The sequence below is a fragment of the Capsicum annuum genome, chromosome 12 (genome assembly GCF_002878395.1).
Source record: "Capsicum annuum cultivar UCD-10X-F1 chromosome 12, UCD10Xv1.1, whole genome shotgun sequence".
Taxonomy (NCBI): Eukaryota; Viridiplantae; Streptophyta; class Magnoliopsida; order Solanales; family Solanaceae; genus Capsicum; species Capsicum annuum.
In genome coordinates, this window is record NC_061122.1 from 30,013,989 (window position 1) to 30,038,370 (window position 24,382).

The window sequence follows — 24,382 nt, forward strand, 5'->3', positions numbered from 1 at the left end:
CTGTGTAATTACTATATAGAACCTAAATCAATACTGCATATAAATTGTGTAACTACTGTATATCACATGAATCAATACTGCATATAAACCGTATAACTACTTTGTAGGACCTGTATCAAAATTATATATAACATGTATAACTATTTTATAAGACCTGTGTCAATAAGTATAGAACTTTTATATGGTTGGAATATCTATAGAACTATTATTGTTATATAATACATGAACGAATATTTCTTTATCTAATTTATATTTTGTATTTTTTCTCTTTACCATCTTTATCGTCATCTTTCATTTTTTAAAGTTTTTTGATTTTAGAATTGTGGAGGTTTGCTCTAATGACAGAACAAACATTACATAAAAGATCTAATCGAGGTATACCCCCTATCAATTTAGTTTATGATAACCACCATCTGTTAGAATTGGACTTTCTCAAGTTGAAAATACAAAGATAGTTTCTATATCTAGCTACCAAAATTAGGGACAGTTGAAGAGGAGAGTTCAAGGCATCGTAACGATCCAACAAAAATGACTAAAATTATAAAACAAAGGAATTGAAAAAAAGAAAATCCACAAAAATTGGAGGAATGAGCAAAATTTTAAATCCAAAAATTTAAAAAGTTTCTAAAGATAATTCTGAAGAAGATGTAGAAGAAGAACTACTTTACTTTTTAAGAATTTGTAATTTGTATATGTATACAACATGTGAGTTAATTCTCTATGTTATTTGGTGTGTATGTATTTTTTCTAATTGTTAATGTATTTAACATATAGTTCATATAAATGTATTTTGTATTTGTTTATATACAATCGCTTTGTATTTGTAAGTTATATTCTCTATGATTAGATTTGTAGTTTATATACAAATACATATAGTTTATAAAGATGTATTTTGTATTTTGTATTTGTATATATATAATCTGTTTGTATTTGTATTTGTATCTGAAACTAACATCAACAATAATACTGTTTTCATTACTATAAGTTTTTTGTATTTGTTACAAAATATATATATGTATTTGTTCTGTACTACTGGTGGTTTTATATTCAATTTTGATACCTCCCTATAATGATTTGAATTTAAGAGATGAAATAGTGATTTATTTTGAAGCATATGAAAAGAAAAAAAATTAGTAATTTTTTTTGAATTTGAATTGTGAGTATTATTTATATTGTATTCCATTAAATTAGCATCATTTATGAAAATAGAATCTTCAATTTAAAATGTACGTGTGATTGTAGTGGTTAGGTTATTTAGTTCCTTATTTATCTCAACAGAGTGGAGAAAAAAATGGGTTGTTCAGATATTTTTATATGTATTTTATCGATAAAAAAAATTCTCAAATACAAAATACAAATTGCTATTTCGGATAATTAGCAACTTGTTGCTATGAAGCGCTTAAATAAAGGCTCATGTTTGCTATTTCTGAACTTTTTTCTAAGAAGAATTACAATTCCATATATTTTTTCAACTCTTAATTCTTTTCATGGATATAGTTTCAAGAAACTTTTTGGAAATATAATTTTTCTTTTAAAAAATAATTTTTCATTGAGATATTAGTGTTTGACTAAAAAGTTTAAATAAATTTGTAGTTGTATTTTAAATTTGAAAAACAACTTATAACATGTTTTTTTACTCACTTTTCACTTGTAAGGTTTTATTTAAGTACATTCAAGTATGAACACTATCTCAAATTTCTAACCTTCAATCTCTAATCTCTGTCTCATTTCTAATCTCTAATCTCTAATATATTAAAAGTGTGAAGGTCTTTATTATTAGCGCCATATATTTATGTTTTATGTTTTAATAATGACAAACTAATAAATGGACATTTGCAGGATATTGAAGATCTCTAATAATGGAAGGATATCTCGCACAAAGGATATTGAAGATTTCTAATGATGGGAGGATATCTCACACAAAGGCAAGGAATATCTTCACAAAGAGGACGGTGCTAAATATGGAGCCACATCAATTAAGGATCTCATTGGACAAGGAAATAAGAACCACATCAACTAAAGATCTCACTGGACAAAGCAATCAAAGGATGATTAAACATAACTCACAGCAAGACTAAAGGAAAGGAGATCATACCCTGTACATGGACATATCTGATGTGACATGTATGGCTGTGAGAAAGAAAGATCTCACCGAGTATGGACATATCTAATATGGACATACCATAAGGTGCAAACTCCCCCAATCAAGGAATCAACTCAAATCCTTGATTAATAAGAAATCCCTTGGGTTTTCTTATGAAGAAAAGATGCAGATGCAGAAGAAGACTATAAAAGCCAAAACGAAGGACAGAAGACACTACACAACTTCAAGAAAAAACTTCAAAGTGTCTTAATCTTAATATCACAAAGCTTTGTACTTATTGGTTTACAATAGTTATACAAAGAATAGGATCGAGTCAATTTTGTAATACAAACTGAGGCTGTGTCACAAGATCTCAAGAACAAAATAAGTCTTCGAAACTTGTTCATCCTTATTGTACTTTAGCCTAACTTCAAAAAATCTAAGGAAACTTTGAAACCCAAGGAGACTAGAAGTAGGCACCACATTGGTGTTCCGAACCAAGATAAATCTTCGTATCCTTACTTTAAGTTGATTATTTACTTGTCTATTTATTTAAATCTAATATGTTTTGTGAAGTGTGTTGATTTGTAGGCAAGTCAACTGTGAAGGCTCAATAGTCGACTCACAGAAATTTTTAATTCATCCCTCCTCTTGAATTTCAATTGGTATTAGAGAAGGTCTCACCAATAGTATTACTTAACCGCACATGATCAAAGATCAAATAGCAAACTATCAAATTCTTGATGCTCTTCTTCAAGACGGTCATTCCACCATAAGACCACCATACTTCAACGGACAATACTACTCTTATTGGAAGAACAAATTCAGAATCTTTGTCCAATCAAATGACTTCCAAGAATGAGTTGTCATTAAGAAGGGACCAAAGTCAATCCCAGTACTTAAGGAAAAGCAGAAGGACAAGGATAAAGACAAAGAATCGAGCAATACTGATATAAAAGACCTCGAGAACTTTGAAGTTACCAAAGAACAACAAGAGGTAATTCAAACTAACGCACGAGCTATAAGTTTACTTCTTTGTGCAATAAGTAGAGAAGAATATGACAAGATATCAACCTGCAAGACCGCAAAAGAAATATGGAACAAATTGGAGGTAACTTATGAAGGAACCATCAAAGTCAAAAAGTCAAAGATTCCTGCCTTAGTCAATGAGTACAAGCTGTTTAAGATTGAAGAAAATGAGAACATTGAAGTAATGTTTTCTAGATTTAGAAAAATTGTATGTTAGTTAAAATCATTGGGGATGATCTATTCCCATAGCCTGCAAGTCCAGAAGCTGGTTAGAAGCCTCCCAAAAGTATGAGAAACTAAAGCTGCTATTCTGAAAGATGGAGACCTTCACAACATGATGTGTGACGAGTTGCGAGGTAATATCATTGCATATGAATGAAATTACATCAACAGGTATAATAAGGAAGAAAAGAAAAAACAGTAGCCTTCAATGTTGTACCAACTGATGATGAGGATTTTCGAGAAGAAGCCAATAGCGAAAGAATGAGTCTTATAAATCGAGGAGTAAGGAAAATCATGAAGCAGAGAAAACAAAGATCCCAAAGAGTTATAAACAATAATTCCATTAGAAACAATGACCGTTGCTATCACTGTGGAAGGCCAGGCTATTTTAAACAAAACTGTCTGGAATTAAGAAGAAGATCATCTAGAAAGAATTAAAATTTTAGATCTTGGAGTGATGAAGATGAAACTGAAGAAGAAACTGAAGCAGTCAACATGTTCTTCATGGCAAAAGGTGAATCGAGCGAGGTAAGACCACACGACTGTCATAATTGTAATATTCTTGAATCTAATTTAAATATGATAACCGAAGAGCTTCAAAAAGTTATTGATTGATATAATAAACTCCCTTAAGAGAAGAAATATTGGAAAGCTCGACTTAAACAAAAACTCAAAGAGGAACGAAGAAATTGTCAAGTTGAAATTGAAGCATGTCAAATTGAAATTGACTTGCTTCAAGAAGAGCTCGATGATGTAAAAATGCAATTAAATAACATTAAAAAATCATCAAGTCAGAGTTTCGTGAGATGAAATTCTTTTAAAACCAACTCAAGTTCCTCATCAAAATTATTTAAATCAGTCAAGACCTCTTTCTACTTTTGAGGACCTGTCTGTTATATCTGTGGATAAGAAGTGCACAAATCTGATAGCTACAGGAAAAAGCCTAAAAGTGTGAGGGTTTGGAAGCCTAAAGGGAGCACATCTAACTCACAAGGACCCAAGACCACTTGGGTACCTAAACAAAATTGATTTTCTTATTTTGCAGGAATATGCCCGCAAAAGCTATAAAAGGGAATGTGGGTCATCGATAGCGGATATTCCAGACATATGACCAAAAAAAGAAAGTTTTTGTGCTCTAAAGAAAATAAAAGGGGGATTAGTCAGATTCAATGACAACGAACGTCATTGAAGTCAGCTCAGTAAAACTCAACTCCTCATGTGAACTTATTAAAGTGTATCTAGTAGACGACCTCAAACATAACTTGCTCAGTATCAGTCAACTGCGTGACACTGGATTTGGATTCTCCTTCAAAGCTAAAAGTTGTTCCATCAAACATGATAAAAGAGACATCTCTCTCCTTGGTAAATGCATTGATAATATTTATATATTAAATAGTCCTGACTTTGCTACCCTAACCTGCCTTACTGTGCAAACCAATGACACTTGGTTGTGGCACAAAAAACTTGGGCATGTCAGTATGTATATCATTGAGAAATTATCCTGGAACTGGTGATAGGCCTACCAAAACTCAAGGTTGAGAAGGATCACATCTGTGATGCCTGCCAATTGGGTAAATAGGACATCATTCAAATTCAAAGACATTGTCTCTACTACCAAACCCCTTTAAAAAATCCACATGAATTTGTTTGGCCCCACTAAGTTCGCAAGTATTGGTGAAAAAAGATATATTCTTGTTATAGTTGATGATTATTCTCGTTTCGCTTAGGTGATGTTTCTTGCTCATAAACATGCGAATTTTACAAAATTTGAGATCTTTTGTAGAAAAGTACAGAGAGAAGCTAGATACTTCTTCACCTATGTTCACAATGATCACAGAAGAGAATTTGAAAATAAGGCTTTTAAGGAATATTGTGCTCAAAATGGATACTCTCAGAACTTCTCATTACCTCGATCTTCTCAACAAAATGGTGTGGTGGAGAAAAAGAATTGGTCTCTCCAAGAAACTGCTAGGACCATGGTGTTAGAAAGACAATCTCCTAGGTCACTTTTGGGTAGAGGTAGTAAGCACAACATGCCACATCATCAACAGATGCCTCATCAGACCTATTCTAAAAAAGATGCCTTATGAACTATGGAGAGGAAAGAAGCCAAACATTAGATACTTTCATCCCTTTGGATGCAAATGCTTTATCCTCAATAGCAGTAAGAATAACTTGGGAAAATTCGATCCACAAAGTGCCGAAGGTATTTTTCTTGGGTACTCTCCCACCAGTCGTGTTTACAGGGCTTACAATAAAAGAATGTCATGTGTTGAGGAATCTATTTATATTGTATTTAATGAAACTAACCACCCTCATATAAGTGTAAGTACTGATGAAAAATAGGTAAGTTATCTAAAACCTGGAGCCAATGATAGCACAACTCTTGAACCATCACATGACGAGTCGACTACATCCCCCCAAAGTCAACTTCCGCAGTAGAAATAGTCAAACCAAGTATTTTAAGAGAATGGAAACACAATGCTAGATATCTAATTGAATTTATCATCAAAAATCTTGATGATAGGATGCATACAAAAGCTCCATTGAGAAAGCAAGCGTATGTTGCCCTTGTATCTCAAATCAAACCAAAGAAGACCGATGAGGCCCTTAAAGATGAATCCTGGGTCGAGGCTATGAAGGAAGAGTTAAACCAATTCAAACGTATTCAAGTCTGGACTCTAGTTGAAAGACCCAAGAACTACTTAGTAATTGGACCTAGATGGGTCTACAGAAATAAATTAAATGAATAAGGTAAGGTTAATAGAAATAAGGCCTGACTTGTAGCTTAAGGTTACTCCTAACAAGAAGGTGTTGATTATGATGAAACCTTTGCCCCTGTAGCAAGGTTAGAATCAATTTGAATTTTATTAGATTTTGCTACTTTCAAATGTTTTAAGTTATATCAAATGGACGTCAAAAGTGTCTTCTTAATTGGATTTATCCATGAAGAAATCTTTGTAAAACAACCCCCCAATTTTGAAAATCCTGCTTATCCAAACCATGTTTTTAAATTATCAAAAACACTTTATGGACTCAAACAAGCTCCAAAGGCTTGGTATGACAGATTGAGTATTTTCTTGCTAAATAATAATTTTCAAAGAGGTAAAATTGATACAACTCTGTTCATACAAAAACTTGATTCAAATCTTCTTATTGTGCAAATTTACGTTGATGATATTATTTTTGGTAGTCGTAACATCTCTCTGTGTGAGAATTTTGCAAATCTAATGAAAGAAGAATTTGAAATGAGCCTCATAGGAGAGCTCATATTTTTCTTGGGATTACAAATCAAGCAAACACCCAAAGGTACTTTCACCAGTCAAGCTAAATACACAAAAGAACTCATCAAAAAGTTCAGCATGGAAAAAGAAAAAGCCATGGAACTATAGAAATCCAATGACTCCATCCACAAGTCTTAATTTAGACTCATCAGAAAAAGATGTTGATGAAAAGATGTACAGGGGAATGATTGGATCACTACTCTATTTGATCGCTAGTCGACCAGATATTATGTTCAGTGTATGTAAGTGTGCCAAGTTCCAGTCGACTCCTAAAGAGTCTCATCTGACTGTTGTTAAAAGAATCATTCGATATCTCATAGGAACTCAAGATACTGGACTATGGTACCCTTGCTCCTCTCATTTTAATTTAATTAGATATTCAGACCCTTACTTTGTAGGTGATAAAAGTAATGGAAAAAGAACAAGTAGAACATGTCAAAGTCTTGGTGATGCCCTGATTTCATGACACAACAAAAAGCAAACTTTAGTTGCTCTTTCAACAACTGAAGCCAAATACATAGCTGTTGGAAGTTATGGTACTTAAATTTTATGAATTATGCACCAACTACTTGATTTTAATTTGTCTTTTAAAACTGTTCCCATAATGTATGATAACACCAATGCTGTTAGTTTATCTAAATACACTGTGCATTATTCTAGAGCTATACACATTGATATTAAGCATCATTTTATTCGAGATCATATTGAAAATGGAGATTTTTCTTTAACATTTGTTGATTTTTAAAATCAATTGACAGATATTTTTACAAAACCCTTGTTAGAAGAAAGATTTTGTTACCTTAAAAAAAGACTTGGGATTGTCAGTATTAATGACTTAAGAGTTTTATTTTTGGAAAATATATTTTTTACTTATTCAAAATTTTCTTCAAAATTTTAAATCAAAAATTGGTTTTCAAAAAGGTGTCACCATCACTCTCACCACTTTTCACGCCACCTTTGCCGCTAGTGCACCCATTTACCTTTCCAACATGCCTCTTTCTACCGTTCTCTCACTTCCATCAGTCACACCTTTTACTTTACCTTATTTCATTTTCTCCCACCATCCCCTTTTCCCAATAGTTGCCTCATTCCCTACACCCCCCTCTTTTCCTCGGTTCTCTTACCCATTTTTTTTTGTTTTCTGCCCCTTTAAAATCTGATTCCACTCTTCTCCCATGACTAGAACTCGCTCCAGGCCAGTGTTTCAAAATCCCTTCCTAAAAATCTCTTTAACAATCCTGTTCTCCTCTCTGAGTCCTGTGACCAAAATTCATCAAATTCTCAATAGTCAACTCCTCAAATGATGATCTTGCAATTTCCATTCAGAAATCCTACTCCTCCTTCTTTAAAAACGTTGAAAAATCCTATGAAAAAGTCTGTCATAACATGCATAATACCCTAACATGCTTTCTAGATAAGCAGTGAATGATGACTTTTATTCAAAAAGAGGTCCTGTTCGTTGTTTTTATTGGGTTGTAAGATGATTTTTTTAACACACTATCTACCACACTTTTTTATTTTTGCCTAGTCCTTTGGCAATAAATTAGACTATTTCTTTGCTATATGTCTACTGCTTTTTTTTTTTGCTGCTATGTGTTTCTTTTGTTTTTTTTTTATTATACCAAAAAAAAGAGAAAGTCAGGAACATCAGAGGTGTCTGCAAGTCAGGGGGAGCAAGTCAACTATCAATGGATAAGAGTGGACTGATGCTTATGGAGTAGAGGAACATCAGAAGTGCTTGCAAGTCAGCGGGAGCAAGCCGACTACTTTGACAGGGAAGTCAACTAATGTTTAATGCTTGTTTATTAATATCAAAGAGGGGGAGACTATTAACCCCCTATATTTACATTTTATGTTTTAATAATGACAAACTAATAAGTGGATATTTGTAGGATATTGAAGATCTCTAATGATGGAAGGATATCTCGCACAAAGGATATTGAAGATTTCTAATAATGGAAGGATATCTCGCACAAAGGCAAGGAATATCCTCTCAAAGAGGACGGTGCTAAATATGAATCCATATCAACTAAGGATCTCGTTGGACAAGGCAAAAAGAACCACATCAACTAAAGATCTCACTGGATAATACAATCATAGGATGTTCAAACATACCTCACGACAAGACTAAAGGAAAAGAGATCACACCCTCTACTAAGACATATCTGACATGGACATACTATAAGGTGAAAAATCCCCCCAATCAAGGAATCAACTAAAATCCTTGATTGAGAAGAAATCCCTTAGATTTTCTTATGAAGAAAACAAACAAATGCAGCAGAAGACTATAAAAGCCAAAATGAAGGACATAAGACACTATGCTTCTAGAAAGAACTTCAAAGTATCTTAATCTTAATCTTAATCTTAATCTTTAACACACCCACATTTTTTAGATAGAAATCGAACCATCATTTCTACATGTGTAAACTCTAATTCTATGATTTGTATATTAATATATATGTCATGATCATTATCCTAGTATGTAAAGTGCTATCGAGGTGAAAAATGTTCATGGGAATCACTTAGAGCAAAATTAAGCTAAAAGCCTTTGATTCAATCAAAATTTAGTGTTCGATCCTACAAAGTTCAACTTTGAACATGTATAACCTTTTTACTATGTTTAATTTTTCATCTCAAGGCTCACCAAGTTGTAGATAATTGAATTAGCTTTCCAACTATACCAATTTTGCCTTAATCCGATATCCAGATAAAAAATTATGACCATGCTAATGTCGTGCATGGAATGACAATAGAAAATAGACACTGGATGAGGTGTACTATTGGCGTGCTCCGCACAACCTCAGGTGTTCTATTGGTGTACGCCACATAACAAAAGCAAAGTGCCAAAAGTTGCTCCATTTTTACTTATATTAAGGGCGTTGAGGTCTTTTCACACCTTTAAACCATTTCTAATCATCCTTAAACGAAATAAGTGGTCTTTAAATACGTTATTTCCACTCCCTTAACCCCGGACATTCAATACACACTTTAAAACCCTTCCTTTTTTCCCTTTAACAAAATTCAAGTTTCCTTCCTCAAGAACTCAATAAGTTAAGTTTCTATTTCAAGCTTTCTTCAAAAATTCGTCCAATTGAGGTATGCGGGGTTTATGAACAAGGTTATTCTTTCTTCCTTGTGCCCATAGTGCATGGTTTTAAAATTGATTTTACTTATTTTGAATTAGGGTTCATACCCAATTTGCTATATTCTTGAAGTATGATACCATCATGTGATTTAAAGCTTTACGTGCATTAAGGTTTACATATATTTATGTTTTGATTTATAATATTCATATTATGATTTGAATTTCATTATCTTGACTAGATATTGTTGAAAGATTTCAAGGTGGTTATTGAACATTATGTTTCATTATGATTTTCTATAAAATAAAGCATGAAATCCAAGTCTAAGTACAAGCATTAAGTTTACAAGGAAGTTTAAGATTTTGAAATTTCATTCACATATATTATGGCACAATTTAAGAAATATTGATCTTTTGATCCTAAGATAAGCTATGGAATCCATAATTGTTCATCCTGATTATGATTTAAAGAAAGAGAAGAATAATTGATTTTTAGTCTATAAACCCTTATGCTATTTTAAGGTGAATTCCTTAAAGTATGAGCATATAAGTATTCTGGGAGTAGTATTTAGCACCGAAAAAGGAATGCGGATGAGCGTATCCTAAATTTCTGCAAACTACGAGCCAACGTAGGTTAAGCTTTTTTGTAATATGGATGAAATATAGTGATCACTTAATATTAAGGTTCTATTTTGATGGCAAGGGTAGAATAGCTCTCCCCAATGTGGGTAAGATGTTGGACTCCATGTTAACTCACATGGTTTATGCTGGTTAGAATAATCTCCCATAACAAAGAATAAAAGTGAAGATTTTAGAAACTAAGTGTAAAGACTCACAGTTTTATTCAGATATTATTTTACATAAGTTATTATCCATGAGATTTCAGATTTTAGTTATGTATGATCAAGGTGAGTTTTTTTACACTTAGCCTGGATGATTTAAAAGTATACCCAACTTTTGTTCTACTTATTCTACAAAAGTAAAGACTTAAGCAACTAAGTGTAGTGATTCACCAGCTTATCAGATTAAGTTTTTACTTATGTTTTAAGATACTTTAGCTTTCAGTTTATTTCAGTCTCTTGGTGAGTCTACTTGCACTTAGCATGCATGTCTTAAGATTATGTATCCATTCAGTTTTACTTATTGTATTCACCCCCATATTCTCAGTACATTCCAGAAGTACTGACCCACATATATATCTATGTGCTACATTATCTCATAATGTAGGTACCAGTTGTATCCGACACATCATTATCAGACAGTTTGCAGCTTCTAGTCAGTAGGTGATGATTTCTTTTGATTCGAGGACTCGAGTCAACCGTAGTTCTAGTAGCATTCTTTATTCAATCATATTGATTAGGGATAGCTGGGGTAGTTAGTATTAGTAGAGACTTAATAGATGGTCATTTAGAGTTGATGTATTTATTTTTAGTTTGTTTTGTATAACTAGAGCTATAATCGTTTTAAATAGTTTTGTATGGAACATATTTAGTAAAAACATCTCTTCCACTTATTTCTTTCAGATATAAGTAACATATTTATTTTCTCACGAGTTATACAAGTATCATGGGTTAACTTAGGATCACTTGTTGTTCTAAGCACCGTGTGGCATCCAGGGGGTTGTCTTGGGGCATTACATAATCTCACAAAGCTTTGTACTTATTAGTTTATTATATTATACGAAGAATATGATCGAGTCAACTTTGTAATACAAACTGAGGTTGTGTCACAAGATTTGAAGAACAAAACAAGTCTTCGGAACTTTTTCATCATTATTGTACTCGAGCCCGACTTTGAAAGATCTAAGAAAACTTTAAAACCCAAGGAGAATGGAATTAGGCACCATATTTGTGTTCCGAACCAGGATAAATCTCCGTGTCCTTACTTCAAGTTGATTATTTACCTGTCTATTTATTTAAATCTAATCTGTTTTGTAAAGTGTATTGATTTGCAAGTAGGTCGACTATAAAGGCTCAATAGTTAACTCACAGAAATTTTCAATTCACCCCCCCCTCTTGAATTTCACTAATAAATGTTGTTTGAACTTTTTGTCCTTCATTATAAGTCTACACAATAGACAAAATTGTCTTTTCATATATTTTCTTTAATTACTAATTATTGAAAATTAAAGAGTCCTAAAATATATTGCAAGAGCAAATATATGGTAAATTAATATTGATAGGTTTTCTTTTAAAAATATAAAATAATTATATACAATCTCCTAGGCAATTACATTTTTCAATTGGTAACATCAATATATAAGAACTATGAATGGACAAAGTTTTGTGTTTACTTCTAAGGCCTCTTTGTTAATTGTTTAGGTTCTTTGTTTATTTTGGGTTAGGATCCAAAATAGTTTTAAAATAGCAAACTGTCTTAGGTTTAACATTCTTTTATTATCAATTAATAGGGTTTTAGAATTTTAAAATCAAGTGAGCTGATGGCTTTGATGATCAATTTTGATCATGAACTTTCTTCCCAATAAGTAGGGCCTCTACTTCTATACAACAGTAACAACAACTAGGAATTTCTTCTCATAAACTAAGAGAGCTTGATTCTTTTCAGATAGATCTTGACTAAAGAAAGCTATTGTCCTATTAAATTGAGTTAACACAACTCCAATTCAACTTCCAGAGGCATCAGTTTCAATTTTCAACAACAAACTCAGTTGAGAATTTAGAGTGGGATAAAACTGGAGCTAAGTGATGGCATGCTTGGGTGTTCAAAGGTATGTGATGTTGCATCTGACCGGTGGAAGTTTTCCTTGTTTAAGAGGTCATTCATGGACCTAGCAATGGCACTAAACCCTTGAATAAATTTTTTATAGTAGCTTTCCAAGCCTAAAAACCCTCTTAACTCCTTTAGTGTAATGACCCTTTTGGTTATTTTTTATATTTTTTTCTTATCTTTGCTGTTAGGGAATCTCCATAGCGTCCCAAGTTATTTATGACTTACTAGGATTGACGATTCAGTTACCAGAAGTTCATTTGATTTTTAGAGCCAATTTTCTATTTTGAAGTCTTCGTTAGTTCCAAATGACCACCGAGTAAAAATTTCAGTGAAACGATCTAGGATGCAAATTTCGACTGTGCCAACAGATTTGGAATATTGATTCTAGCATAGGTAGATCTTTTGTTCGGGTACCAATGTACTTGAGTTCATTTCGACATATTAGTTGGAAAGTTGAAAAACCAAAATTCGGGTTGAAACCCACATTTGGTTGAAACAACCTTGGACGGTAAATTTGACTTCTCCATCGCATTCAGAATGTCGATTTTAGGATAGAGGACCTTTGGTTCAGGTCCCAAGGCTCTTGAACTTATTTTGGGTTATTGAACATATTTTATGAAAAACATAACTATAGGTGTGGGTACCACTTTTTGCCAAAACAATCTCAGATGAAAGTTTTGATAAGTCCAAGGGACTTGAAATGCGGTTTACACTCAAATTTCACTGTTATATCATGTTATTTGGGTTTATAATGAGTTTCGAGTCTCAAAAATAAATTTTTGACTTTGTTGTCGGGAGGATACCGCATCTCTTTATTAGGGGGGGGGGGGGGGGGGGGATCTATAAATAGACCCTAAGGTCACAAATTTGGGCATTTCCCCTTCATCTTTGATAGTCTAAAACCTTAAATGGGTATGGTAACTCAAAATTGAGTTGTGTGGGTGACTTAGGAGCTTGATTATCATCTATTCTCGCGAATATCTTTGAATTTAAGATAAGAATCCTTTGAATTCATGCTTGAATTTCTTAGTTGGACCCAAAACCCCAATTTAGATTAGGTATTGATTTAGCCCCAAATTTGTTTTTTTTCACCCATTAATTGAGGGTTATGATTCCTTGGTGATGTATGAGCATTGGGTTTACCTCGAAAATGTGATTTTCATACATGAGGCCCACTTGGGGTTTTAGGTGCTGTTTTTGGATTCGAAGCACAATAGTGAAATTTGGGTATCATTAGACTCGTATTGTTTAGTAGATTATGTATTTGATAGCATGATTATATTTTGGGGATTGTGAAGTGAGGACGAGCATGTGGTGCATGATGTGAGGTTTTGTGGTTCGGCCTTGAGGTAGGATTCTACCTACTCTTCTTCGAAGATGATGTATGTTATGTATGACATATGATTATGAATGTTAGGCTTGATTATGAATAAAATAACTTAGTATTGATTATTGATGTTTGGGGAATTAGATGATGGTTTTGGACCTGTAAGGTGGAATATTTATGACCCTTTAAGAACCCTATTGCCTTTTTCCTAAATTAAATAAATTTGTAGCATTGATATGATAGTATGCTAGGTTTGGGATGTGGTTTATGTGTTGGAATCATAGTTAGTATTCTTAACCTTAGTTGGGCTATTCTAGTGATCTTGAAACTGTAATTTGGATAGTGTTAGCTTAAATGCCCATGATTCTAGGTAAAATTCATATCTTAGGATTGATTGTGGCTTACTTGACATCTAGAAGTGAACTAGATACCTTAGCCTAGTTGGTGGCATAGTTTGCCTAATTATGAAAATTGAGGATTAGAAGTGGGATCTTGACCCATCTTAAGCTTGGATTTATATAGTTCCATTGAAGACCTTAGACGCTTGTTAAGTGCTTACAGAATGGCCTTGGGAGCATGTTGGATAACCTTGGTAAATGCATTATGGTGATAATATTTGAAGTGATGTATATGGTTGTTGACCATATTATCGTTAATGCTAGGTATAGCTATGGATTATGCTATTAATTAACCCTGTTATCATTTAAATCATTGACTAGACTAATACTTCGAGCTTTGACTATGATATTACTAATGTTATTCTTTTTTCTAGTAACCAAACTAGTGATTATGCTAGAAAGCCCTCTTGTTTCTAATATTATTAGGCATGATACTAAGGGCTCTAAAAGGTATATTTATTGACTACATGAGAAGTTATGCTACTAACCATGTTGAACTCGATAATGAATTGCAATATTCATGTTATATGCATTCATATATCTATGGATAAATTGTCTTTGACAAAGATGATGGGTTATGAAGGTATACTTTTCCTTGCTTCTTTTTTACTTTAGACCTCGTGAGGCTTATCATTTACTTTAGCCCCCGTGGGGCTCGTACTTTACTTTAGCCCTTGTGGGGCTTGTCTTTTATTATTAGGCCTATAGAGATGGTATTTCTCTTATATATGATAATTGGCCTAGAGAGGTGATATTCCTCATAGTCATGATGTATGACCTATAGATATGAGATGTCTCATAGATGTAAAATGCCTCATAGTTATGAGTTATGTTTTATTGATATATTGTGCCTCTTATATGTGAGATACCTCCTAGATGTGAGATGCCTCCTATATATGAGATGATTATAGATATGCTATGGCTTATAAATATGATTGTCAATATGAGTTTAAGATATGTATATAGGCTTAAGGTCGTGATTATGATGTTGTGATTATTTCAGACATATTATTGGGCTGAGGGACGTGTTATGATATTGGTTGGATATTTGAAAAGTATTTATCCTTGTAAAAGATACAATTTTAAAATATGGATACATATATGTTTATGTTGCTTCTGATTTTACTGACTAAATTCTGGTGATGGCATGCATAGATTTGGTACATTCATAATTATTATATCGGTATTGATGTTATCCTGGCTAAAATACAACCTTATCATTATTTTTCCTAAATAAGGGTTAAAACTCACTTTTTATTGTAACTATGATTTTTTTACTATAATAATTACCTACTAAATGTAATATTTATATGTATAAAAGAGATTAAAAATATTATTTAAAGATTTGATCAAGACAGATTCCTGTTCATGACTTGGCACTATTATTTATTCTGTCTGTGAGATATTTCTACCCTTTCTATATTTTTACAATGATTTAGTACTGCAGATCATTTTGGGAAACAGACTTAAGGATTTACACTCTCTTAGCCATGACTTGAGTTCTTGCACCTATTATATATCTATATATATGTATTGATGGTTATGATGATATTAATACCCGACAAGGCTGGAGGATGTTGTTATGATGATATTGATACCCGGCAAGGCTGGAGGATACTTTGATGATAATATTGATACCCGACAAGGTCGAAGGGCACTATGATGATATGTTGTACCCGAAAAGGCCAGAGATTGATTATAATAATGGAGATGGTTACAATGATGAGATTATGATATTGATTGTGTAGGTTGCATTCATTCTTACATGCGCATCGCCTATCACCAGTATTCACCTATGTCTATTAACTGGTTTGGGATGATTGCATTGATATGGGTGATAAATATGCCTTGTGTTGTTATATGTTGATTGAACCTTCCAAGTTTAGGGCAAGTGCGGGTACGCATAGGCTCGACTACATATTTGGTTGTCCAGAATAATTGGTTACTCGCTCTATTATTGATCTTGTTACTATCATTGTTATGATCATTATTATGGCTAGTTTATGATAGATTGATCATTGATTCGGTATCTAGCTTCAAGGTATGTTTCCGGCCTCTTCTATCTTATGCTTGCATTATTATGTAAGATTATTTCATGTCTACATATGTTGAATTAAAAACCCTGAGTATGATAGCATTGAATCCTGATAGGATTATAATGGGGCCTTAAATAAAGATATGATGATCTAGGCTATGCTTCGAGATAACATTGTATCTATATATATGTATATATAGTGATATGTGACTATGGTATTACCATATATCCCTTTCTTCATTTGTTCAGGTTGCATATTCATTCTTTGGTCTTGTATATTATAGTATATCTTTTTTTTATTCTTTATTCGCATATTGGCCGGGGACATATAGTGTAGTATTGAAATTCATGAGTATGACTGGATTAGGATAGTACATTCTTTCTACTTACTTTGTTCTATAATGTTAGTCTTTTGGACATGAATAGAATAGGCTATCCTTGTTATATCATTGGCTTTGTTATATGATTGATTGATATTTGGGTGTAGTTTCTATTCTGTTTATATGTTACATATATATCTGCTTTATCTTTGGAGATCAGTTGGTAGTTGTCTACTAAGTACCAATTATTTGGTACTCATACTGCACTTGTGTAGCCTGCAGATCATAGTACGTGTTATCGTCACTGATGTGAGCATTGTGTGGAGCAGCCATAGTTCAGATACTTAGAGTAAGCTCCTGACATTCAGAATATTACTTATCTCTCTCTTATGTGTTAGACTAGCCTCTATATTTTATTTGGAGATAAGTTATATTAGTGTAATTTATTTAATCTATTCCACTTTTGTAATCTTATTATATTAAAAACTCTTGTACTGATACTACCAGATTTTGGGATTTATTTTTGTATTTGATTTTTTTTATATTTATTTCTCATTCTTTTCTTATTCTATTTGGTAGTTTGTTACTACCCATTCTGGACTCTTAGTATTATTGGTTGGTGCTGTCTGTGGTGGTTGTGATTGATGGTGTTGGAGTAAGGTTATGTCTTCAGGAGAAACGTTGGTCAGGGTCAGGGGCAGTGGCAGTGACAGGGGGTAGGAAGGGTAAAAGGGCTAAAGATGACTATAGGTTGAGAATAGGGTCGTGGAACCTAGGGTCTTTATTGGAAAAGTCTTTAGAGTTAGTGGAAATTCTTAGAAAAAGGCAAATTAATATAGCTTGTCTCCAAGAAACCAAATGGGTAGGTTCTAAAGCTAGAGTAGTAGATGGTTATAAGTTGTGGTACTCAGGAAAAGTGAGGAATAAGAATGGAGTAGGTATTTTAGTAGATAATGAGCTTAGGAATCAAGTAGCAGAGGTTAAGAGGGTCAATGATAGGATGATGTCAATTAAGCTAGTTATTAAAGGGCCTTCTTAGAATATTATTAGTTCGTATGCACCCCATGTAGGCTTGGATGATAAAGAGAAGAAGAGATTTTGGGAGGATTTGGATGAGATGGTGAGGAGTGTCCCTAGTAATGAGAAGCTTTTCATAGGAGGGTATTTCAATGGGCACATAGGGTCTTCTTTGAAAGGTTATGGTGATATGCATAGACGACATGAGTTCATTGTAAGGAATGTCGAAGGAGTTTCACTTTTGGATTTTTCTCAGGCGTTTGGATTGTTGGCAGTTAATTCGAACTTTCCCAAGAAGGAGGTTCACTTGGTTACCTTCTGTAGTTCAGTGGCCAAGACTCAGATTAACTTCTTACTTCTTAGAAAAGAAGATAAGGGTATTTGTAAGGATTGTAAGGTCTTACCGAGTAAGAGTCTTTTGACCCAGCATAGGCTTTTGGTGATGGACTTGAGGATCATAAAGGAGCGGATGAGGAGAGGTATGGAGGATCAACTGAGGATTAGATGAGGCAGGTTGACTTTGGCTAGTGCACTGGATATAAGGCATAAGTTGATGGTGAAGAAGGCTTAGGTGAGTGGAGGGGATATATATAGTATGTGAGACGATACTGCCAATTGCATCAAAGAGACAACTAGGGAGGTGTTGGGGGTCTCGAGAGGTCGTTTGGGCAAGCACCAAAGGGACTGGTGATGGAACGAAGAGGTGAAGAGGAAGGTGGAGGCTAAGAAGAAAGCATATGCAAAGTTGACGGAGAGTAAAGACGAAGAAGATAAATGAGTGAATAGAGAGGAATATAAGATTTCTAAGCGAGAGGCAAAGATAACGGTCACGAGGGCTAAGAATGCTGCTTTTGAGAGTTTATACACATCGTTAGATAGTAAAGGTAGGGATAAAAAGTTGTACAGGCTCGCCAAGGTTTCGGAGAGGAGGACTCGGGACTTAGATCAGGTGAAGTGTATTAAGGATGTGGACGACAAAGTTTTAGTAAAAAGGGTCATATTAGGAAGAGATGCCAGTCTTACTTTCATAAGCTTTTGAACGATGGAAAGGATACTAGCATTATGTTGGGAGATTTGGAGCATTCCATTTCACAATTATGGCTATTGTAGGCGCATTATGGTTGATAAGGTTAAGGGAGTTATTCGTAGGATGCGTAGGGGTAGAGAGACGGGGCCAGATAAGATTTCAGTGGATTTTTGGAAGTGCACAAGAGGGGTAGGTATGGAGTGGTTGACTCAGTTGTTTAACATAATTTTCAAGACGACTAGGATGCTTGAAGCTTAGAGGTGGATTACGATGATTCCATTGTATAGAATAAGAGCGACATTCAGGATTGTAATAATTATAAGGGTATCAAGTTATTGATTCATACTATGAATGTTTGGGAGAGAGTGGTAGGTTAAGGTTGCAGAGGATTGTTACTATTTTTGAAAACAAATTTGGATTTATGCTAGGGCGTTCAACTACAGAAGCCATCCATCTCGTCAGGAGACTGGTGGAGCAGTATAAGGAAATAAAAAAGGATCTGCACATGTTGTTTATCGACTTAGAGAAGGTGTAACACCCCATACTATTACCTAGCTTAAATTCATCCAAAAAATGTTGAAGACTTTCTTTAAATATGAATACACTTTTATATAATTTTCAAGATTTAGAGTTTTCATTATGTGGGAAATTGAATAATCTTTTCATCGGTACCAAATTCGCCCAAATCCGACACCCAAGCGAAGAGTTAGAACAATTTTAGTAAGACAGTGTACCACCTGGTACTCTAGCTTATCGCGGAGGTAGTCCAAATAACATTTGTTATTTTCCAGTGAGGCAACGTGATACTATCGCGTTGCGCCACTAGCTTGTTTCCAAATTGTCACTTTTCAGTGTGACTCCACGATCATGGCGCGTCACACCAAAGGAAAAATTCACAACCAGTGAGTCACCGCGATGGCGCTGCGTCGCTCCATCAGCCTAGTTTCCAATCGTCAGTTTCCAGTGACACGATGGGATAGTGCCGCGTCACGCCAGGTGCCTAACTCGGATTTTCAGTGACGAAAATTTAAAACTTTCTAGGGGCAATGGGGTCCTTTTCCATGACCCAGATTAGCCTTTAAACACGAAATTATGCCCTAAATACCCCATTATGTCACTTTTCTCACTTTCTCTCAAGAACAAAATCATTTTCTCTCAAGAGGCAGAAACCCTAGTTCAAGAAATCAAGGTGAATCCCAAGAAATCCTTCAATAACTTCAAGAATCTCACAAATTAAGGTATGTTAGATGTTCATCTATGGGTTTCTTTCACCCATAGAGTCCAAGAATCCCTTTTTAAACCTACAAGATCTCAGATTTATGATTTCCATGTTTGATTTAGATTGAATTCATGTCCATGATATTAGTTGGGTTTCAATCCATGATTTAAATGCAAGTTTTATGAAATTAAATAACATGTGTGATGAATATGTGATTATCTTGATAAACTCTTGAACATACAAAGTGATTAATGCATCTATGATGTTAATTTGGTTTGCAATCCATGATTATGATAAGATTCATGAAAAATAGAATAGTATTTAGGAAAAATTATATGAATTACATGCTAAACCCTTGAATTTGCAATTAAGTATTGTATTTATGATGTTTATGTGATGACCATTATCATGTGAAATACTCATGCTCCCCAAGTATTTGCTAAAATACCTATGTGAAGTAGATAGAGCAATCATGAGATATTATTATGAGATCTTAATCATATACAAGCTTATGCCCTACAATTGTTTGATAAAATGCTTATGTGAATTGACTAGTGCAGGCATGACATGTATGATCCCATTCATGTATAAGTTAATGCATTGTAAGTGTTTGATGAAATGTCTCTATGAGTGAATTATGACCAAGTGAACATTGTTATGTTATTCAAGATTATGCTTTGCTTTACTTTTCATGCTATCGAGTCTTGAGGGTATTTAATACCTAACAATTTAGTTGTTTACCTAGAGCTAGTGTCAGTTATAGAATAGTATCAGTCATGTCACGACCAGTAGTACTCTCAGTTAGTTACACAACTCAGTAGAACTCAGTCAGTTGTAGAACTTAGGAAAACTCAGTAAGTTCAGTCTCAGTCCAGTCCTATTCAGTATACTAAGTTCAGTGTCTTTCGGTTGGGAGTAGGATTTAGCACCAAGCGAGTGCAGGGATGACGACTTTCATGTTAGATAGGTAGAGTCGTTAGTAGCAGTCCCTGTACCCCAGAACTGCGTAACCAGCGCAGGATGAGGAGTTACCCATCAAACTAGGCTTGAATACCTCCCAAGGGTCACCCGTCAGATTAGGCTTGGCTCCGCCCAGGTGTCACCCATCAATTAGGCTTGGTATCCTGATTTTCTACTGTTAGTACCCGTGGCATGGTATTAACACCTTTCCAACTAGGGTTACAAGTTGGACCCCAATTAGCTTAGATTGGGGAATATCGGTTAGATGATACCTTACACTGTTTCAGTTTTAGTTTGGATCTTCAGTAGGTAACTCAGTTCAGTTCTATAGAATCAAGACTGTCAGACAAAGTTAATTCAGAACCAGTAATTCAGTTATCAGTAACTCAGATATCAGTTACTCTGTTATTTGAATTTAGTACTTAGCTTCAAAAAAGCTCAGTTACAACCTGTATATAAACGCACAGTATTGAATACTCAATATTAACCGTAGTTCAGATTATCCATGTACTTTTATGTTCAGTTATTCTATATCATTTAGTCAGTTAATGTTTATGCATATGAGCCCTTGTATTCAGCCTTACCTCCTCTAGCATACCAGTACATTCCCACGTATTGACGCATACTTTCTTGATCTATTATGTTTCATATCATAGGTTCGGATGCTCAGGTTCCTGACCACGCATAGTAGATTCAGATTCATCCAGCAGCAATAGATTTAACAGTGAGTCCTCATCATTTGAGGATATTCTATTTTTTCATATTTTTAGTAGATATAGTAGTTTAGTAGATAGAGTTAGTTGGGGGATTGTCCCATCAACTCCACTTTCAGAAAGATTTAGTTATAGGCTTTTTCAGACTAGATTTTTAGACAGTATTCAATTTTACAGATGTTATATTTTATCAGTATTTTAGATGTTCTGAACCTTATGTCATTTCAGCCCATTTTTTATATTAATTACAGTATTATTATTCAGTGCTCACAACAGATATCATTCATGGGTTAGCTTATGGTCCTTCAGGGTAGTACACATCGTGTGACGACTAGGGGATAGTCCCGGGTCGTTACAAACTTGGTATTAGAGTCTAAGGTTCAACAGAGTCCTAGGGAGTCTAAAAGCCGCATCAAGTAGAGTCTTGCGCATGGGTGTATAGAGCGCCACACTTATGGACAGGACTCTATGAGATGTCTTAGGAAAATTTTTCCTTCTTTCAGTATTCATGTCGTGCGAGTGAGTATTAGCTTAAGTTAAACTCTCAGTCTAATCCATCTCTTCCTTATGCTTCCAGAACATGCCTTCCGGAGAAGCTAATAAAAAAAGTTATGAAAATCAGTCAGCACCTCAACCCGTTCAGGCAGATCCCCTGGATGAGCATGTCTCTCATGCAGAATTCAAAGCTACTTTCACTACTTTAGCCTATTCAGTAGTTGCTCAGAACAACCTACATACTATTGTCCTATCTAGGCTTGGGGTTTATACTCTGTACAGCAAGAGGGAGAAGTGTAGGAGGGATGATAGGGAGAATAAAAAAGTTAAAACAAGTGGTTTTATGCCAAGGTCAGAGGGTGGTAACCGCTTCCAGTTCCATCAGAAATTTTTAGCCCCAAATCCTTCTATAGCTAGTGAACCAGTGCCAAATTTAGAAATGACACTCGAGGTAGAACGTCAGGTTCTAAGCCTCAGGGTGTCCTGAAAAGAGGTCGTACCCACCCTCATTGTCAGAAATATGGCAGAAACTATCAGGGTGTCTGCAGAGCTGGCAGTGATATTTGTCTCGAGTGTGGCAAGCCAGGCCACAGAGTTAGAGATTGTCCTCATCCAGGTCCTCAGGGTTAGTCCAACCGTCCTTCAGCTCGGTCCGATCGCCCGGCCCAGCTGGGTGCCATTACTAGTGCCGCCATTGGGCAATTCCCAAACAGGGTTTATGAACTTTAGTACAAATAAGATCAGGAAAGTTCTCCTGATGTATCCACCGGTACATTACAGCTCTCCCATTTACATGTTTATACCTCATCAGATCTAAGAGCTTCTTTGTCTTTTATATCTCTTTGCATAGCAAATAACTTTAAGGTTAGATAAAATCTTAATAGAACCTTTCTTAGTGCCTACCTCAGTAGATAAACCTATCCCAGCCAGACGAGTATACAAAAAAAATTAATCGGTTACAATACTCCAGAAAATTTCTTCAGTTGATTTCCAGTAAAGAAAGTAATCCTATTTCAGTTTCTAATGGACCAATCATTGAATGAAGGAGTAGTACCTCAATTTCAGTTGATTTGAGTTTTAATTTTGAAGATTAAGCTAATAGAAAAAAGAGTAAGAAGTCTAAGTTAGTCAGTATTGAGGTTGCTATATGATGATTGTTGGGGCTATAGAAATCTAATAATTGTGTATCAGAAGAAAGTACTAGCATTGGGCCTTTCGTTATTAGGTGTAGTCCTTTAGAATGAGTTTAGTGCTTATAAGTATTGTTATACCCCAGACTCTAGAGTAAAGTGGTGAAAGTTCAGTTTAGGGTTGTTGATTAATTGGTTCACAGTTTTAGAATAATGACTTTAAGTTAAGGGGGAGATGGTAGAACAAGTAACCAAGTCAAACTTTTAGATTTTAGTATCAATGTCATTATGGGTAGAAAAGCAGTGGGAGGAGATGATGCCCAACCATCTTTACCTCAGTGCCATATTTATGCATATTAACGAAAATCATGTACACTTACAACTCCTAGTATAAGGAGTTCCAGATCACTTAGTTTTATGAATCATGTTCCACGAATACAGAAACTCCAAACTCAGGCCATGCAGCTCATGAATCATGTACTCATGCTTTATAGTATGTTCAATTCCAGTACTCATGCTACGCTCTTAATAATCAGCTAAATTTAGATTATGTCATGTATACCCTCAGTTAGACCTCTTGATAAATCCATGATATTGATATTCTATTTATCAGGCCTCAGTTAAGTATCAAGTTTGGCGTAATGTCCATTCATGCTTTAGCCTTTTAGTGAACTCTTCTTATGAGATGACGTAGTGATGAGCGATTTCTCAGAAGGGAGAGAGTAGGTTAAGTGTTTCATGTTAAGAAAAGATTGATGCATGCTTGTTTTACCCGAGGCTCTAGTTATAAAGATAGGCTTGGATGTCAGGTTAGTGTTCAAGTAAATGGCTAGCAAGAAGTTGTATTTAGTTATTAGAGGAAAAAATCAGAATCCTTCATGAGATAAGAAGTTGAGAAAATGTAGAGAGTATGTGTATATTCTGATCCTTGATTAATGCCAGTCCCCATCATGAGAGCTATCAAAACTCAGTCTAATTTCAGGTTTGCTTGACTAGAGAGTACAATTATCAGTTATTCAATTATTCAGTTATCAGTATCTCAGTATTTCAGAATCATGTCATACGTTTAGTCTTGCATTCCCAGATAATACCATTTCCACAAAATCATGTTCAGTTACCTCACGTTACTCAGTTAGTCCTTACCTCATATGCATAGTACTCTACAATTTTAATCCAATTATTCAGGTTAAGAACAGTTCAATCTTACATGAACAGTATTCAGCTATCATCTGTTCAATTAATCATATAAGCTAGTATGTTTATGCATTCGTTCTTAGCACCCATTTAAATATTTTTAGTAGTTTCAGGTAA

General features: G+C 34.5%; 1 protein-coding gene across 1 annotated transcript in view; it reads left to right on the forward strand.

The window, feature by feature from the left end:
- LOC107850105 (chitinase 1-like) overlaps nucleotides 1–18,035 on the forward strand; it is a 33,615-nt gene extending 15,580 nt beyond the window's left edge. Inside the window, exons 5-6 of the mRNA XM_047401541.1 lie at nucleotides 17,118–17,448; nucleotides 17,581–18,035. Of these exons, the coding sequence (XP_047257497.1) occupies nucleotides 17,118–17,448; nucleotides 17,581–18,035 (786 nt within the window). The remainder of the gene's footprint in view (nucleotides 1–17,117; nucleotides 17,449–17,580) is intronic.
- Nucleotides 18,036–24,382: the final 6,347 nt, after the last annotated feature.